General features: G+C 33.1%; 1 protein-coding gene across 1 annotated transcript in view; it reads right to left on the minus strand.

Moving 5' to 3' along the window:
* The window catches only part of LOC129231589 (glutamate receptor 1-like), a 44582-nt gene that overhangs the window by 15366 nt on the left and 8136 nt on the right, over window positions 1–21080 (minus strand). Inside the window, exons 4-9 of the mRNA XM_054865948.1 lie at window positions 16889–17050; window positions 12392–12574; window positions 10245–10367; window positions 7373–7486; window positions 2785–2997; window positions 1605–1960 (exon numbers count right to left, since the gene is read on the minus strand). Coding sequence (XP_054721923.1) covers window positions 1605–1960; window positions 2785–2997; window positions 7373–7486; window positions 10245–10367; window positions 12392–12574; window positions 16889–17050 — 1151 coding nt within the window. The remainder of the gene's footprint in view (window positions 1–1604; window positions 1961–2784; window positions 2998–7372; window positions 7487–10244; window positions 10368–12391; window positions 12575–16888; window positions 17051–21080) is intronic.

Raw genomic sequence — 21080 nt, forward strand, 5'->3', positions numbered from 1 at the left:
AAAACATAATTTGAATTCAAGATGTCGAAATTCAAATTTTTTTTCTTTTTTTTAATTTGACACGAATTTCATTAACTTATGGGTAGAAAGTTCTCTCAAGTGCACCGCCATTTTAATCAGCCAGTGTGATCAGCCAAAAAAGCGGAAAATCGTTTAGTTTTATTATACTTATTAAAAGCCATTAGAATAGTTTAAGTTTGCTATTTTTCTAATTAAGCATTATTATCGCTTTTAGAGACCAAACTCAACTTCTTATTTTCAAACCCCACGAGAAAGCATGTTATAAAATCAAGCTTTTCTGAATCTGTCAACAACTAGCTATCACATTAAAAATAAAATTGGCTTTAACTCATGGGAAGGATTTTTTTGCAGCCTCCTACTAATCTAATTGAACATAACAAAAAAAATCACGAATATTTTTTTAAGGCAAGCTCTAGTAATATCGTCAACAGCTACACTAAAATTCATAGATCCAGTAACACAGAAAATATCCACATTTAATATTAGATTCATTTGCTATTGCCGTCAATACTATTGTTCCAATTTTAACATGAATTCTTTATCAACAATGATAGTTAATTGGTTTCTAATGCGTCTGCGCATTGTTTCCTCGCCATTCGCAGATCTAGGGCATTCCCCAGTTGCTAACATCCATTCCTCATATATATAAAATAGCTAATTCACTGATCGAATAACGCTCTGACGCCATCAACAATGAAAATCGCGCCACAGCATGATAATTTGATTACATGTTTTGGTAATGTTTGACATTCAGAGAAATGCTTTATTTTGACAAGGCTGAACAGGATCCGGTAACTGTTTTACTTGTAAGACAGTAATTTTAAGTAAATGAAGAAACGAAGAAGTGGTCAACAATTAACGATATCTACTGGAGTTTAGGGTTAATTCACTGCAGTTAGGGATAAAATTTTAACTATCAAAATATCACCAAACAGGCAATGGCCTCGTTCAAATGTAAAAGCGATTTTCACCCGTCATACCTTGACGGGCGATTTTCTAGTATAATGAAAATCATTTTCAAAATTTGGAGCCCATATTGTAATATTTCGTGCTTTATAAACAACGATTTTCGTAAGTATGGAATGATATATTTATTATACTAATTAACAATTTTAAATATAAATTGAGAGTTAATGTCAAGTGCAGTACTTATTTAGTTAATATTAGACAGGCTTTGGTTTTTAATGTTCGATACAATTTGTCGAGTGTAAACGGGTCAAACTGGAATAATTCGTTCCGTTTGCTAATTTAATCATTTATTTAATTACTTACATATTCGTTTATTAATTAATTAATTTGCGTTCCTTCACTTCATGATTGAATGATTCATTCATAAATTCCCTCCTTTTTAATTCATTCGCTAATTTATTCAATCGTATATTCCCTCTTAATTTATTTGTTTATTTACTTATTCGTTTATTATTTCACTACCTGAATGAAATCTTTGTTTCATTTATATCCACAACTCCTTGTTGGATTTACAGCACCTAATATTACAAGATTAATAGTTAAACTTTTAAAACCAAAAGAGCAGGGAAATGCGCAAAAGAATTTTACCGTCATTTCAGCAAATTATTTTTTACCTGGGATAGACTCCAGTTCCTTGCAGAGTAGAGCTGCCTAACGCAAACCATACATTCAAGACGACAGTCAACTTTCTTCCCCAAATGCCGGATGCCGATTCAATACTGTCAGGGGCTCCAGTAAATTTTGTAACCCCGTGAAACAAAAAACTAAATAAAATCGCAGCCACGAAAACGCAAATCCAAACGTTCAAAGAAAATGCATTGAAGATAAAGAATATTGATGAGCTTGACATTATAGCATGGGGGTTTTTCATCAATAAACTAAAACTAATCATGTCAAAAGGATCTGTATAGTCTATTACTTTCTGCCGCTTTCCAGTGATTAATAAGTCTGCTACTGCTAGGTCTGCTTTCTGGAAATAAAAATATGATTAGTTAGCTTACTTCTTGAATAAAGTAAGTGACTAAAATGGTGCTAAAAACCACTAGACTCATTCTGTATTGCTTAAGGTCGTGCACCTAAAAAACGATATCTTAACTCTAGGTCTTTTTACTTATTTGTACAAAGTAAAGGAACAATTTTACATTTATGGAAAGTTTCCAGCTTCAAATTTTAACTTAAATGTCTAATTTAATCATTCCAAATTACTCAATCATCAATCATCATGCGAAATTAGACTTCCTACTGATGTGGAATGATGCCTTCTCTACAGTCAAGTGTCCATACTTGGGACAGTTTTGAACTTTTACCTTTATTAGCACATTAATCATACGTTTTCCGTTTGAACGCAGTATTCTATTTTTAGGATGTGCCTTAGTACTTCCCCTCAGGACAAGGTATAGATGTGTAGATATGTCCCTTTAAAAATAAAACAAAAAAATGTTCATTGTCCCAAGTTAGGGACCCCCTTCCCTAGCTTGGACACTTAACATTTTGATCTTTCTTTCATATAAACAGCAATTGATAATCGTTTGGGACAGCAACCATCATTTTAAAGAAGTATATTTTACGACTAAATAAAGAAAATAGCATCAAGTGAGAGTCGATCCCCCGCGCCGGCCTTTTTTACCACATGTATATCCTGACCACTCGATCACTTTATTATAACAATTATAAAATAAAAATTAACGACATAAAAAATAAATTATTTTGATTAATAAAACAGCAGCGTTATTTAATGCGACTTACAATACATACTTTAAAGTAATTTTTTAAACAAAAAATAATAATTTTCACCCCTTGAATAAGATCTCCTACTATGCCATTCCACTTGCCATCGGACTCAACATATTCACCATAAGTGTCATCCTCCACCAGTCTCAATTCATACTTCACTTGCAACTCTTTAGCCAATAATTCCATCAAGTCTTTGCAATATCCTTCAAAACGATCATTTCCAAGTACATTGCTGGCGTTTATTCCACTTTTAAGCATCATGTACGGGGGACTCTGAAAAATATAAGTAGAGTACTACAGAAAAGAAGAATTTATCTGCTTTCAATTTTCATTTTTTTCCGTGGGGAATAGTTTCTGACTAGCAGGATTACATTATGACACTTGATATTTTAGACTAGTTTACATATTACGCTTACTTCTGTGCTTGTTACGGGGTTAGGAACGATTGTGTCCGGTGCCCGCGGCAACTGCTACTTGATTTCGTCAATATACTTGATGAAACTTGATGATGATGCTTGCACTTTTAGGTAAATTGTCATGGATGATAAGTGCTTTAGTAGAAACATTGTATTTTTTATCTTAAGAGAAAACCTCCAAACTTTGTAACGCACAGTATTCAAGGTACTTGCTGGCGTTTCTGCAGGGCATTTTATTAACAACTATGCTTATCTTTAATCATTTAGGGTAACGGCACCAGTAACAGACAGTCGTCAGTTAGAATTTTAGTAACAAGACTTTTAGGCGGGTAAAACTTATATGTTGCTGCGACCCATGAATACGGTGCAACTCTCTAGTGTTATCAGAGTGAATTTTATGAGCCAGTTGGTATTTCCAAGGCAGCGGTGGAAGGTTATGATCAGCCACCACGAGATCTGACGGTATTTCATGTTCATTTCAATTTAATAAGGTTTTAGATCTAAAAATAAAGAACTTACGCACATTTTGAAGAGAAAAGGGAAATTATGTCAATTGCTAAGCCTTTCCTCATCCTATCTGTTGGTAAGTATCATCATAATTTTTGGTATCTGTTACTGGGGTCGGACCTTTTTTTGAAATTGATCAAATAAAAATAGAATTCATTAATTCAGAGGATCCAAAAGCAGCCAAAGGTTAGATGAGATGTAGTTGCACAAGAGAAAAATGGTTTTAAAAGTCTAAATACATTAAAAGGCTCAGAAAATTGAGTTGACCTGAGAGTGATGTCTTAAGCATGTCTGTTACTGGTGCCGTTACCCTAACGTTTATTTATTTATTTATTTATTTATTTTGTGACGTTATACAGACATAACCAAAATTTTAAAGATAGATGGGGCAATTTTGTGACAAACGAAAATTGTCATCAAGTCGGTGATTTGCAGTTTTTATGTAAACAGTTGTCAGAAATCAAGATGACTTTTTTGAAGGAACAAACAACCCAAAGGAAGACACACTTGCAAGTTAATAATGTAATAACAGATAACTAAAGAATGTGATAACAGATAACTAAAGAATGTAATAACAGATTCTTCCGTTTTGAATTATTCTGCCACCATTTATGAAGATAATCTGTTAAGTGTTGTTATTAATTCTCATCGAGAAAAGGTTGCTCCTTTATTATTTCTGTTATAAAGCTGTATAAGAAAAATTGGACATTGCCTTCTACGTCCGATACTTGATTACGCGAGAGTTTTGTGCAACATAAACCCAGCTTGAAACGGCAGATATTGTTCTTATCAAAGCCTGGCATTTAAAACTGAATTTTCTATATTTTTTTTTACATTCTAAATTGCAAGTGAAGTGAAAATGATAGTTTTTTCATACATTTTTTTAACTTTATTACACTGTAAAAAAAATCCGGAAACGTTTCTGAGTATATCGTGCAGCTGCGGTTCATGAAATTTTCAAAAACGTTTCTGAGTATTTCGGAATTCTCTTTCTGTAATGTCCAGAAACGTGTCTGAGTATTTCGGAATCCTCTTTCAATGTTTCTGAGTATTTTGGAATACTCTTTCTGTAATTTTCAGAAACGTTTCTGAGTATTTCGGAATCCTCTTTCCGTAATTTCCAGAAATGTTTCTGAGTATTCTGTGCAGCTGTGGTTCATGAAAGTTTCGAAAACGTTTCCGAGTATTTCGGAACTCTCCAAACAATTTTCAAAAACGTTTCCGCGAATTTCAGAATCCTTTTTGCGTGATTTTTTCTAAAATATAATTCTTTACTGTAGTATTGCATACCATATCAGTTTCAGTTCTTTCGCATCTAACAGCAATGAAACAAACAATTTTAGAATCATTCGTGGATTTTTTTTTTTTTTTCTGAATTTCTAATGACAAATAGCATGGTCAACAGCATAACATGTGCACAGTTATAAATTTTTGAAAATTTATGAAATAATATAGTAGTTTCATTCCTATTCACAAAATCGTCAGGGGAGGGGAGGGGGGTACTTTCTCAAAAGTGGGATTGTTTGTTAAACAATCTTAAACTTCAGTTTTTCTCTCAATATTTTCAAGACAAAATTGTCAACATATTGTATTTTTAATGCAGAACTTAAAAACCTATCTTGTATCAACTTGATAGCTTTTATTTTCGGATAAAATTTGACAGAACTTACCTTCCCTTCGCGTCGTCTATTTCTCTGACGAACATAGTGTACCGAAAAGTGCCAACAGAGAAATTGGTGAATTTAAATATGACACCAAGTCCTCCTGTTGGAACCATTCGGGGTGATTCTTCTGTTCTTGCCCTTTTCCAGTTCATCACAAATATAAATACTTAATCAAAATAGGTTACTGATTTAATTTTTACAATGTGCGCAAAATGCATTACATATTTTATTTATTAAAACATTGAATTCTATTGCATGATTACTCCATTTCATATATACGAGATTCCCCCCCCCCCCACACACACCATAAGAGTGATGGTGAACCCATAAAATGCTATAAAGCGCCCCCCCCCCTTAAAAAATGCAATCCCTGAAAATGTCAATGGCAGTCTGCTTGGTTAACGCCCCTCGTCTTCTCCCCATATGTACATTGTATATTAATAACATAGTATTTAAAAAAGTTTCACTTTTAAAACAATGACATGAAATAATACTTCTTTTTATTTCGGCTTGTAAATGCAGCTGTTCCATTTTTGCCTCTGACTCATTCCTCCTGACTGTCCTATATTAAACTAGTATATCCACGAAGGAAATGTTATTTACCGAACAACTAATGTCAAGGAATTTTTTATTGTGAACCACATTTAACAAAATGAATCAGCACATGAATTAATTGCATAACTATGTTGCTTACTAATAGATAACTGCGCCATTTTCTAATGGTATAAATATTTTTAAATAAATGAATAAATTATAATAAAAAAAGATAAATAATACTGGCACATTTTTTGTGAAGCACATTACAATACTAGAAAACATTTGCATTACCATATTTTTAATGAATTAAACAATTGATTTTTTTTTTGACCCAATGTATGTATATCCAAGTATTTCGAAATAACTTTTCTGTGATTGCTTTTCAAATATAAATCTTATTTCTTTTGCGTAATTAATCAGTTTCAATTGGTTACAACAAATAGTACACTGCGCACATAGGTATGTAGGATAACTTTAAATTAATTCGATAAACCCAAAAACAGTTACAATTGGAGCCTCATCAAATGCAAATCAACAAAAATATAAATGTATATAACAACATGTTTTAAAATATTCATTAATACTTACAAGTGAACATGAGCGGAAGAAAATCTAAGTACCTCCATTACAACTGGATAAGTAATCCAAAGGGCTTCGTTTTATTAAGTATAAAAACGGGTGTTGAAACTATTCACGCTTGAACACACAATATATATGTAATCATGGTCGCACCAGAAATTGTAAAGAAGCAAATCGTTATTAACTAACTTAATAACTGCGTACATCGTCTAAAAAATCAAGGGCAGCCCAAAATGCAAAGGCGTAAAATTAGTTTCGACACAATTTAGTACTCGCTAGACATGAAATAACAATCCAATGCTAAACAATTGCTGACTACAGCAACCATAGATAAGGAAAAAATAAGCTCTCGTTATTTTCGACTCACTGGCGCCAGCGTTGGAAGAATAAAATACGTTTCGAAGCATTGCGCCTCACTTCCGCTTGTAGATTTCTTGAAATAACAAAAAGCTTTCTGAATAATGAGGAGTTGGCTATTGGATGAAGGATTCTTACTATTTCGGAGACGTTTCCGATATATCGAGAAACGTTTCCGAAATTTGTTACAGTGCAGAACAAAGAGGTTAGAATAAAATTTAGTCTTGCTACTGTGTTCTTTTTCCCCTAGTTCTGATAGAAAACAAACAATCACTGGCGGGGAGACTACTTTATTATAACAGGACCGTAAATTAATATTTCATGGTTGGTTCTATTGAATTTATTGGCGCAAGAGCTTTAGTAGGCTATACTGCATTTTAATATTTGAATTGTGCTTATACGTTATTACATAACCTTGGCTTTTTTCTTTTCTTTTTTTTTTTTTTTTTACATTTTTTGGAGGTTTATGGTGGAAGCCAAGAAAATAAAGTGGTACCAAAAAATTTCCAGCTGTAAAAATAGTCCAAAAAGATAAAATTTTTCTGTTTAATGTGCCTCCATATAAAAGTATTACGCTTCAATACTTACTATCTTAGTCGTTACTCGCAGAATATTACCATCCGTTGTTAATGGTAATTTCTGCGGGATGTCTGCCATAGGTGCGCCAGAAAAGATAAACTGTCCCGTCGTTGAAGTCCCAATCTAAAATGTTTAAAAAAAATACTGAATATGCACAAATGGCACGAATAACATTTTCAAACATTTCTTTGACATAAATTTTTGAATTATGCAATGGAAGAAAAATCTAACTCATTAAGCTTTATAATACATATCTGACTCCTCAAAAGAGTTTCACAATTTAAGAAGTAGTCACAGGTAAGTTTTGTGCCAAAAGGGATTAAGCAAGTTTAACCAATTGCAGCATGCCTTAAGATCACTTGGTTTGTCTCACAAGGAGCACAAGGGGAAAAAATTATTTCTTGCGCCTCTAGTGAAAAAAAAATAAATAAAAACTGCATGAATCGAGCAAATTTTTTTTTTTTTTTTTTGAAGATTTGTTGAAATTACGTGAAATATTGGAAATTGACAGATTGCACGAATGTTTTTATTTTCATAAACAAGCTTGCAACGATACGCTAACATAAGTGGAAATAATGATAGTAATGAAGAAATAGGATTTTTAAATGAAGATTTGTGGAAATTGCTTTGCAAAAGTGTATCTAAAATGTATGCTGTACTTACGTACATTAAAAAAATAAATACAGTCAAGTGCCCATACTTGGGAGTATTAAACTTTCACCTTTAGTAGCACATTAATCATATGTTTTCCATTCGAGCTAAGTATTCTATGTTTGAAGTATGTGCCTTAGTCCTTCACTTCAAGATAAGGTATAGATGTGTAGATATGTCACTTTAAAAATAAAACAAAAAAATGTTCATTGTCCCAAGTTAAGGATCCCCTCCCTAACTTAGAAAAATTTACTATTTTGATCTTTCTTTCATGTACTCAGCAATAGATATTAGTATGGGACACCAACTATCATTTTAAAGAAGTATATTTTACAACCCAGTAAAGAAAAAAAAATCATTAGATAGATATAATATAAACTTTCAATGATTTCAGAATGTACACTTGCCCCTGAAAACATTGAATGTCTCCCCAGCCTTCTTAATTCTTTTGTATGTAATACTTCTGCTTTCCCCTCTATATTTAGAAGCATAAAAGCAATTGGTGAACCCAAATAATTATTAACACAGCTTATTCTTAGCTCTCCATGTTCCTCATTTCGCATCTTTTCACATTCATTTTCATTCCTTCATAATACGTGAAGTTCACTACAAATAAATTAGCCTCATCGCACTTTGAGACTGATTTTCATTAATACAACTAATATGTGTAATATTTTGGCAAAACGTCTTTTGCTCATCAATAGATCCAAATGTTTTTAGCAATGACAACTGTTCTGTCTTGTTATGATATGACACATTTATTTTCATAAAAATAGTGCTCAATTTATAAATTTTGCATCTATACGTTTTTGTTAATACAATTATACACTTTATTTCCTCAATTCAATCTAATTCTGATGTTGTTTCGAAAATTTCAAAATCGTTAAACTAACATTCACATTCACTTTTATTCCATCATAATACCTAAAATTCACTACAAATAAATTAGCCTCATCTATACTTTGAGACTTATTTTCATTAATAGAGCTAATTTTTGTAATATTTTGGCAAAACATTTTTTGCTCATCAATAGATTCAATTTTTTTTAACAATGACAACTGTTGTCCTTTTATGGCATGACACATTTATTGTCAACAGAATAGCCCTCAATTTTGAAAATTTTTTATCTATACGTTTTTGTTAATACAACTATGCATTTTATTTACTCATTATTCCTCATAGACACTTTTTATGTCTTAGTATTCTAACTTGGAACAATGTCCCAAGTTTGGAGTGTATTTGCAATTTCTCCAATTATGAATAAATAAGTTCAACTGCATTAGTTGGGTGGAAATGAGTTTTTCCGAATAAGGCACAGGTACATAGCCGAGACGAATTGTGAAACAAATTCAAACTAATGCTGCTTAGTTAACATAGGTAACCAAAGTTATTTCCATACTTAAAAATAGCATATTTTTTTGGAAATTTTCAAAATTATAAAAATAACCCATAAAGCTGTTGCATCAAAGTTAAACTCACATAGCCTCAAAAGATTCATTTATTCTGTAACACCATTAATTTCTTACTGGTGAAATTTCGACAGCGACCCTCAAACTAAATTCGGCAAAATGTCCTAAATTAGGATACTGTCCCAAGTATGGGCACTTGACTGTACTTGTATTATTTTAAAGGAAAGTCATTTCTTTTTATCATTTGTTTGTGCTAAAAGAACGTAAGTCATACAGTTTTATACCAAAAGAAATTGAGTAATTTTTTTTTTCTATTTTATTTCAAAATAACTATTCCGTTAGGTTTTTTTCATTTAAAATTTAGGGTTATTATCATCCAACGGTTACTGGGGAAAATTATCTTTTCTTTTCCTTGAATTCAGTACTAAATCTTATACCATGAAATTGTGTTCTTTTCAAGAAAGAAAAAAATTGACTTAACGCCATTTTGTAAACAAGTTCTTCCATTTTGGTTATCAAGTTTTGCGAGATATTGGAAGATGTTTACCTGAATCATCATGGAGAACATGTTTTCAAAACGCAGGAATGATATTTGTTGAGACGATTAAACAGAAAATTAATATGGCATGTGAATTTCTAAGAAAAGTAGAGGTATTCAATTGATAATGAACTATGGAATTAAAACAACAAAAGGAAACGGTAAAAAGTGCAATGAATACTTTTATTTAAATTTTATATACTTACAAACCTTATTCATTTAAAACACGCAAAAATTTTCATTTTGCTAGTGTATATCAGAAACAATAAAACGTTATAGTTACCTCACGATAGCCATTTGATGTAGTTTCAATGACGGTAAAATTAAAACCTTTTCTAAAAGCCAAAACCTTGCTCCCTTGATCGTCAAACTGTATCCTTCCGGTAACTCCTGTGTTTACATCTACCTAAAATGCGTTATAAAAACCTCATTACTAATCTGTACCCTACTGCTGGTTATTGACTAAAAAATGACCAAAACTAACGTACACGAAAGTATAGATAGAGATCCCGAAAATTAATCCATGCCTCTCCTCTTTTTATTTCAGAACAATCAACCTGCACTACTTTACATGTCATGAGTGATGGACAACAACAACATACTGATTTTAGTTCAAATAATTATTATTTATGGATTTTTGCATAGCTCAATCAATACTGATCTTTCAAATAGCAGTATGTTGTTTCAATTAAAGCTCTCGATCATCGTAACTTAAGTAGCGACATGAGGAATCGTCTGTCATCTTGGGGCTAAACGCCGGCGGTTTTTTATGTCTACTATGATGAAGTAGCGTATTTTGCTTCTTGAATGTGATTTCTTATTAACGCCTCAATAATAAGCATTTCTAGATTCTTGAAGATTGACCACAGCAGACATAGAAAGAAAGCCGGCGTATAGCCCCAAGATGGCGGACGATTCCTCATGTCGCTACTAAAGCCCTCCATCATAGCTTAAGTAGAGACATGAGGAATCGTTCGCCATCTTGGGGCTAAACGCCGGCGTTTCTTCTATGTCTGCTATGATGAAGTAGCGTATTTTGCTTCTTGAATGTAGTTTTTTTGTCAACTCCTCAATAATAAGTATTTCTAGATTCTTGAAAATTGACCACAGCAGACATAGGAAGAAAGCCGGCGTTTAGCGCAAGATGACGGACGATTCCTCATGCCGTGGCTTGAGCTACAATCAGGGGATTTACTTTCACCAGCATATTTGTATGCCATTTGCGAAGGGCCAGATGCGGAGAAAGAGGGATGAGCAAACAGAAGTGGAATTGGCGGGAATTATAAATCAGTTTTACTTCTCATATTTACAAATTTTTAATCTGCGACCACTGTCGCTGACAGTAGAAAAAATTTATTGCTACATTTGGGACTGGAAAGGTATTATCATGTAATAATTGATCAGTGTTCACTGTTGTGACGAAATACTGAATTGTGATTACATTTAAAATTTAAAAACAATGCGGGAATTGCAAACAATATAAGAATTTTATAAATGCTCAAAAATCATTTCCTTTTGTTGGCTTCTAAAGAATCCTACTCTTGAAAGGAAATTCCACGGGAAAAAAACTGTTTTCCATCAGAAAATACAAAACTAGTAACATTTTATAAGTATTTAGATTTGCTGAGATCGGAAATATCTTCATTTTTACGACAGCAATGAAGCGGTTTATTTAAACGTACCACAGCGCAAGTTACCAAATAATTTTTTAAACCAATTCTTAATGAATGGGCTGGGTCTAAAAAGCAATCAACAAGTTACTTACGTTATTAAACCACTACCTTCTGCGCATGACAGAGCGCATCAGAGTATTTTACTCCAGACCACCGACCCCTTTTTCGTTTTATCCGTCTGAGTACGAGGTCTATGAATCTCTGGAGGACCTGCATTTTAGAGTGCGCTCACAGAACCATTTAGACGGGATCGGAAGGTGTAAATCTTGATCAGACAACATCCGCGTCCTTTGCTCGGACTAGAAATCGAGAACATGTTCTGCTTCTTAAGCCGTTGTGCGATACATAAAGTTTAGTGCGATTAAGCTGAGCTTGGCTCATTTTTGCGTACACCATTCTGAAGCATGTTTCTAAATGGCTCTGAGCGCACTCTAAAATGTAGGTCCTCCAGAGATTCATTTTTGAAGTATCGTGCGCACAAAACGAAAAACAGACTTTTGAGAAAAAAAAGCTTAAACTACTGTTAACAGAAATCTCATGGAGAGTTTACGTTTTTGTACGATAACTCGAAAAGTTTTTTGCGTGTTTTAATAAATTGCTCAGAAAAAAATATGCATAGCTTAAATCTTTTCTAGAAAATTGAAAAATTTGAAGTTAAAAGTCCACAGACCGCTAAAAAACTTCCTTACACTTGTTAGAAAAAAGTAAAAAATCCACATGTTATAGAAATATACTTTTCTTTAATATCAATACTTACATCTTTAATATAAGTTGCTAACTTTGCACCATTAAAAACAGGGCGACGTTGTGAAATGTCAAGGCAGTTCATTTTTTCATTTGTCTTATATACGCCGCGGTAAAGATTGGGCTCCTTTTTGTACATATTTTCAATAGCTTTGAAGACGGTGAGAGCAATATCTCGATAGTAATAACTTGAAATCTAAAAAATAAATGATTAGTTTATTATAAAGGAATGAATATTCAGCTCTTAAATAATATCAGAAATCACATAAGACATTGCCCAAAAACTGAAAATGACCACTACAAAACGGCTTTAGTGATTAATTTGTGATCTAAAAAGTTATGAGTAAACAGAAGAGAAATTAGTAGATTAAAATGTTTATAAAATTATACTTCACTAGCTGATCCGCGTAAAGCATTCGTGGTCGAAAGAAGAACTTTCTGATCTCAATGCAACCTCGGGAGGCTATAGACTAAAGCAATGCGTAGTAAAGCAACAAAACAAATTGAAGTTTACGCTTCTACTTCGTTGAAATACTTTTTTTAAGTCAAACTGAGATTTACCGTGTTAAGATCAATGTTTTGATTCCTGACTTTAACAACAACAGAACTGTAGCTCATAATCCTGCTATGAGTTTATTTTTCATATTAGTGAATTAGAATTCCGCTGAATAAAAAAACCTATTAAAACGATACTTTTTTTCGACCCCGATTTGAACTCATGCCCTTCCCCTTATTCACACGACGCCCTATCCGACCGAGCCAATGTGTCTTCGTTTTCAGATGGTATTCTTTGAAGTAATATGTAATAAAAAACAGAAAAAAAAACGGTTTTTTGACAAGAAAATTATAACGTTTGTCTTTTCGTCATTAGCTGGCATGATAAGCTTTAAAATGAGGGGAAAGTCATGGAATTTGGCAAAAGAATAAAAAAGATCTCGAGTAGCGACAGAAAAACAGGCTACAGAAATAATATTAAGATGCGTCCTATGTCTTTTACGTTTCCTTCAGAAGAGCATAAACAAATCTATCTGTCTTTCTTAGTTAAGATTTCATCAAATTTAACTGATAATTTTAGCTTTTGTAGTACACGAACAGTAAATATTTTTTCCTATTTAGCTACCTCCCATTACTCGTACTCGATAGAATTACATCCAATAAATTTGTGACAGTCTGAAATAATGTAATCCATAGAGGTTATATGTACGCACTAGAGTGCGTGCTCCTTTATACGCAAAGCAAAAACTGGAGGTTAACATGAGAAGAAAATGGTGGTCAAATAAAAGGGGGGTGGGCTCTATATTTGGCATCTTTCTCGCCACATCATGGTGAAGTTAAAGTACGTGTTCAACTCAGTTTGCACGCTTGTTATACATCAGTTGCCCTCGCCAAAGAGTTTTGGTCAAAATCGCTTTTATCCTCACAGTGAAAAAATCGTGAACTCTAGTTCTATTGTTACTCTGTGATAAAATTAAATCTCTCAGCTTCATAAGACCCAAAAATAGTGTTGAAATTTGAAGCCTTGTGAACATTTCACACAGGTGGAATGAAGGGGCATACCTCAACAACGTTTTTTTTGGAAGTGACTTTGAAATTGGTAGAGAAATGCACACTTTAGTCACATACTACAGCCTTTTACCAATTGTCCAAAAGTATTTCACAAATTGTAATAACTATTAGAGTCAAGGCGATGATTTCAAAAATTTAAAAACTTCTAAGTCGATTCCCTGAAAAGCAGTAGTTTTGAGATGTTCCCTATACATTGCATTTGTGCTACTTTTCGTATTGCTTTACTATCGCTGGCTTTCCTTTCTTGCAGCCGCACATTGCAGGGCATGTTCCTATTCCTTCATGTGCCATCGATATATTTTATTCACACACTAAATAATCATTAACAAATAACATCTCTCGTCATTACCACGTAATTTCAATTAAATTTATAACACCAAAAATTTTAATCACTGAAAACTCAATCCGGCATTTTCTGAAATCACGACGTTACCCTAAATTGAAATGCTAAGAAACTCTTGGAAAATGACGCCACATACGTCATTTTCCTGGTGCTGAAATCACACTCATGCTTTCAGCACGAACTGATGCTGAAATCTCACCCATGTTTTAAAAATCGAAGATAACATTTAAGTTATTCGTCAAGACGAAAAAATATCGTGGACTTACGAGTGGAACGCGCTAAGTCAAAATTATCGATTTTCGGATTTTCCGCTTTTTGTGGCCACAAAACTGAAATGTTCCTAGTGGCAAGGCCCACAAGTCGCATTTTCATTTATTTTAATTTTTCTCAAAATTTAATAATCTCGTTAAGTACTTCAGCGTAGCAGATTTTGCACGAAGAAAATACTATTTACAGACGATTGATTTAAAATCAATGACTTTCCAGTAGTCTAAAAGGCAAGAAAGAAGGAGGTGGTACGAATCAGAACAATGGAACCAAATAAAGCACTAATTTAAATTACCAGTAGGAAAGATTCATTCAAAACTTTAATTACATTTTTCAAACTAAAATGAATTAACTTCACATTCTGACTAGACTACTGTTCAATATTGTAAAAAATCTTACAACGTAAATATATTAAATTTTCAACCTAAAATAATAAAAATGCATCTGAAATTTTATAAATTATCATATATTTTTATAGGAAAACAGATTCTTGTGAGACGAGAACAATTATTTTATGTAGGGGAAACTAGGGAAACTTGACCCAATTTTTAGATTTTTTTTTTCTTTTTTTTTTTTTTTTGGAATAGTTAGAAAAAAAAATAAAAATTATGTATAAATAGTTTGCCATTTTGTAAATTATTATGGATAAAAATAATAGTATATTTCTAAGTAGAAAATGTAGAAAAGAATTATATTCCTCAAGTCTGCATATGGGTCAAGTGTCCTAAAGCTAGGCAGACTTGACACCCCTCATAAATGTAAGAAGACTCATAGATATTCAAATAAAAAAACGCAGGTTTGATGAGTTTTTTTTTTTTTTTTTTTTTTTTTTTTAATAAGTGATACTTTAAGTGAATATACAAAATTTTCACTCTTTAGGGGTGAAATGTTACACATATTATTTTTTAAGTTAATCAAACTCCATATCAGCAGGAAAGCAGAAGTCGACTTCAAAACTTTATCAGATCAGAGCTAAGCAATATTTCAGTTATTTAACTAAGTAGCAACTCATTGGGCTTAAAGATTATTAGTATTTCAGTAATTTGTCAAATAAAAACACATTTTTAGACCAAAATATTTTTATTAGAGTTATTTATTTTTTGAAAAATCAGGCCTTCATATTCACAATATTAGAGTTATAGCTTAAATAAAATAAAATCATTGGGCCTAAACCACAATATTTTATCGATTCAAGAATAAAAATTCATTGAAAAAACATCAAATTAAATAAAAACATTAAATTAGTCTTAGGGTCAAGTCTCCTTAGTTAGCTTGGGTCAAAGCTCCCTAGATGTAGCTTTCTTTGGTTTTCCTTAAATTTTTAGCAACTTAGATTAAAGTTTTATAAAACTACTCTGCACATCAATATACTATATGTAGAAAAGTGACAAAAAAAATTATATACTTTTAAAATTCATTTCCCTCAAAACTGAAAGTTTAATTCTAAAAAATTCCTAAACCTTCACATTTTACTTGAGGGATGCAGTATCATTTAACACTGAATTTCCTGAAAACCATTGAAAAGTTTGAAATGACTTGTCCCTGTAAACTACAACAACCAATGGTCAACCAATAATATGACTAAAATTTTCCCTAAATATCCTTGTAAGGAAAAAAATCCTCATGAGTCAAGCCTTATGGGAGGTTTGACCCATAAGTCTCCCTATGGGTCAAACCTCCCTAGTTTCCCCTACTTCCTTCCAATTCAAAATTTTATTTTTATGAAATAACATGAGAAAAGTCCATTTATTTAGAATATTTTCGTTTATATTTTCGTGAAATAAATCAATCCACCATGTAAAAATCATTTTTTAATCGATTATCAGTTTATAACTATGAAAGTGATTGGGCAAGGCCCCTTTTCCCCTTTTGGAAGTGAGGGGACAGTTCCCCCCTGTGTCCCCCTCTCGCCGTACGAGCCGCCAATGGTTTTTCAGTGTGTATGCACCTATGAAAAGCATGTTTTTCGACTTAGTGTGTTTCACTGTAACCCCACGAAAAGTAATACCAACGCCAATATTAAAATGAGTCAACAATATTTATTTTCAAATGTGGGACCATTAATATTGACCGAAAAAAATAAAGTATTTTTTATTGAACTACATTGTACTATAGAAGAGATGTAAGTAAAGTTTGTGCTATCGATAAAATAAGTTCATTATCAAAAAAGTTTAAAATGTTACATGAAAGTTTAAGTTTTCTTTCCTTTTATTCCTGCGTGAGAACATTTCTACTTATTTTTAGCTGTAGAAGTAATATCCGAATTAATGTATGGTTTTGATGAATAAAGTATAGTTGAGCTTGAAAACTTAAGAAAATTAGATGATTTCTTACATTTAGTGCGGATCCAGCACCTAACCAAGCTTTAGGAGAAAGTTGCATCCATTCTTCTTTGAAACGTTTTGCATTATATTTCTCAGTATTTATTCCTAAAAATCCAGTGATATTTACTGCTCCAAATTCTGACTGAGCCGATGCCCAAAACGTTTCTAGTGTCTGAAATAAAAAATGATTAAATTATGCACATTCATGATTAAGAAAGTTTAAGTTCTTCCAGCTGCTCACAACTGAAGTTTTGTACATGCAATAAAAGAAAGAAAATGTAGAAATGGTGTATATTTGTGAGTTAAATATGAGGCTGGTGTTATTTTACATGAATTAAAATCATCTTTTTACTTTTGTATATAATGTCACAAAAATGTTGTTTTTTCTGTAATTTATTATTTTTTATTCAAATAGAAAACTAGAAGAAATATTAAGGTAACAACTGCGCATAACTAAAAAAGCCAAAAAAAAAATCCCCAATAGTTTAAATAAATTTGGAGGTCATAAAGTTTGAAAGTTTTCCCACCTTCTTTTTAGCGATATCAATCCAGCTCTTATCAACGGCCATTTTAATTTTATATTTTGTGTTACAGCAGGGGTGCCCATCCCCCCCCCCCAAGCTCAATGGCGCAAATTCCCCCCCAAAAATTTCTCGCTTTCGAATCGGGGTAAATATAACAGTTTTTAGAGTGTGTAATTTACAGTCAAATTCAGGGGGGGGGGGGGTAGCGCTAACAAATGGCATTTGAACTGAAATATTGTTGGATTGTTAACCTGCCTTACCTTCCCAAATTGTACAACGTGCACCTTGAGCAAACAAGTTTTGGGTACCCCTGAATTTTGCTACACCTTTTTTTTTTTCAAACCTATGAACAATTACAGTAAGAGTGGAATCAACTTTCTGGCTTGGGATAGAGTCATTACTAGATGTATACCAGTGGCGCAGCCACGGGAGGGGTTTTGGGGTTAAAACCCCTCCCAGAACACAAGCACATTCATTTCCTCCATTAAGATCAAGGGAAAAAGCAGAGTATTTGAGCTTTTCCAAGTGGAATAGGTTTCAACAAAATATTTTACTGTTTTTAATAATCGGGAAGCAGTCAGAAATTACTTTTCAATTCTTAAATATAAAAGTTGTATTTCATGATAAGCACCCCACGTCCCCCTTGGTATAAGATAGCTAAAATGGTGTCAATAAAGCTCTACAGAGTATCATGGTCCCTCAGCACTTCCATCTCTGCACAACTCCTTTTTAAGGGACATCTAGTGAGAGGAAGCCTACCGCACCCGATTTTCTGAGGCTCTTAACCAATTCTCATCGAAAGATCGAAACCGTTATTAGCTAGCATTTGACATTCAAAAATACATGAATGTATTTTAGGAGGAGCTTTTAAGTGATCTCGCGAAAAACACGCAAAAAATGAATATAAGATTAAAGTAAAACTAATAATAAATATTCTGTGCTTTTCCCACTTTCTTCGTTTCATAGTGACATCAATACGAATTATTAATTGTTTTTAAGAAGTTACTTAGAATGAATAATTACTAATCTGTAGAAATTCTTTGATATTGAATAATTACGCACAAGGGCACCCATATGCAAAATTTTAAGGGGGGGGGGCTCAAAATTTTCCCCATGATTAGCAGAATATTTTCCCCATGGAAACCGATTTTAGTACAGATTAAAGATGTTAAAATTTGACATTTTTTTATAACTTATTCATTATTGGCTCATATTATTCATTAATGGCTGGAAAAGAAATTTTTATACATTTTTACAAAGAAAAAAAGCACTAAAAGCAAGGAAGTTCTCATTTCTAAGGGGGGTTTGAGCCCCCCCCCTACCCCCTATATGGGCGCCCTTGATTACGCATTGTAAATGAATGGGAAAGAAAGAACAATTTTTGATTTTGAAAACCCCTCCCAGAAAAATTTTCTGGCTGCGCCACTGATGTTTACAATATGAATCTATAAAATATGAATCTTATTTTATTGCCACTTTGATAGGGTGTCCGGGGGTTTCTCCTCCGGAAAATTTTCGAAATTGTACATTTAAAACCACAGTTTTAGACGATCTCTGGTGATGTTTGGGTGATAAAAGGTTTGGTTTGCCCTTCCCGGTAATTTTTCAATATTGAAACTTTAAGAGCGCAATTGTAGATAGTTTAACGTTGTGTGAAAGAGGGCTTTTCCTTTGTTTTCAAAACTGTAGTTCTAAAATAGCAGTTTCAGACTATCTGTGGTAATGTTAGGGAGAAAAGAGATCCTAGGGCTTGCCCCAGGAAAATTTTCTAAATTAAAGTCTTGAAAACGCTATCTATGTTTGGGGAAAAAGCAGTTTTCTGAACAACCTATTAAATGTTCATATTTTGGCTATTGAATATTGTTAATTGACCCTCAAAACTAAAAAATTCACCATCGCCGAATTTTAAAACACCATGGTTGATTTTTAATGAATTTTTAAAAATCCACGCGGAAAAGTGCGCGCTTCTGAAACGTCACGAGCCTACGTCACAGGGCGCGAATGTGCAGCCTTCCGCCGAATATCCCTTGTTTTCGCTAGGAACATTTTGAGCGCGCTGATATTTTTATTTTTTAGAAATTCAATAATCCTTTTGAACACACTATGGAGACCGGATTCGTTAAAGCACAATCTAAATAATCTTCCTCGTGTAACATCAATGATTTTATTCGAATATTTCCGAGAGGATGAGAGGTTTAATGTTCCAGAAACGCGAGGAGTTAAATGCGAGGAGATAAGCCTTTTACGTTTCATCTTCGAAGTCGAATGCGTGACCTTCGGCTTCTCCCCTATCGGAAGAGGGCATGACGTCACTTCCTATGCCATTTGACGTCACAAGAGCTTGAACTTTAAAAATTAATTTAAAAAAAACTACTTATCGTATCGCAAAATTTTTTTCACCTATGATGTTCATACATGTTACTTTATCATATAAAAATAAAATTGAAAAATCGAAAACTTCCCTATTGTAGCCGATCTTTGTGACGTTAAGAAAACGAGTTTTTGGAAGCTCTCCCGGAATTTTCTCGAAATTGAAGCCCTGAAAACCAAATTTAACATGATTTTTTAATAATGTTGACGAGAATAGGGGGGGAGAGGGGTGCTCCACTTAAATTTTCGAACTTGTTGCTTTAAAAACGCAGTTTTGATAGATCTGGATAATGTTAGTGGAAGATGAATTTCGGTGCTATTCCCCCGGCAATTGTTTGAAATTGATACTCCAAAAACGCAATTCTAGTCTTATCTTTGATCATGTTTAGGAAAGAGGGGGGAGTCAGGGGCTCTCTCCTATAAATTTTTCAAAATTGCAGTTCGACAAATGCAGTTTTAGATGACTCTTGATGGTAAAGAGGGTGCTATTCTGGCGCTACAGTGGGGGGGCACTCTTCTGGAAGTTTTCCAAAATTGAAGTTGCATATCCAAAAAAGATGGATCAGACACACCGTGAGAAATATGTTTCGGAAATCCTCAAAAATTGATTCAGCTATTCAGCACACATCGAAAATCAGAACTCGAGAATTTTCATGAATCAAATATCCTTCTATACATATCAGATATAGAAGAAAGTAAATATTATTTACGAAAAATAATTTAAACAACTTAAGAACAGACTGTTCTACCTCCATCAGCGAAAACCAACATCACTGAAAGTTTTAATAAAATTCATCTAGTGATAAATTGAAACAATCAGTTTAAAAATGGTAGAGAAGATGGGAGTAAAGTGAAATGAAAAATTCTTCACAAGCTTAAGCTCGTTAATGAAGAAAATATATTAATTGTCAATTGGAGGGATAAAAAATATGTTATTCGCAAACTTCAAAACTAGTTCTTAACGATTATCGAGGTGCTAATGAATCAATGGAAGACTAGAGCATACTGGTCAGAATTATTACAGATAATAAAACGTTTTTGATCCCTCTCCCTCTCATCATTTTTACACACGCATTCATCATGCAGAATTGTGCTACTTCCAGAAAATTTATAAAAAATTGAAAAGAAATCAAATCGTCTGATCCAGCTTTGAAACGGACCCCAACTCCATGCCGTCTGTGATGTTTCCTTCACTGAAAAAGAGACACAGTCTTTAAATTTTGGAAAGGGAGTACCAGGGCCGTCGCTAGGTCAAAAAAACTGGAGAGGGGAGGGGGTTACGCTTTTGGCGGTCTGTTAATTGTTTCA

Source organism: Uloborus diversus, chromosome 10 (assembly GCF_026930045.1).
Source record: "Uloborus diversus isolate 005 chromosome 10, Udiv.v.3.1, whole genome shotgun sequence".
Taxonomy (NCBI): domain Eukaryota; kingdom Metazoa; phylum Arthropoda; class Arachnida; order Araneae; family Uloboridae; genus Uloborus; species Uloborus diversus.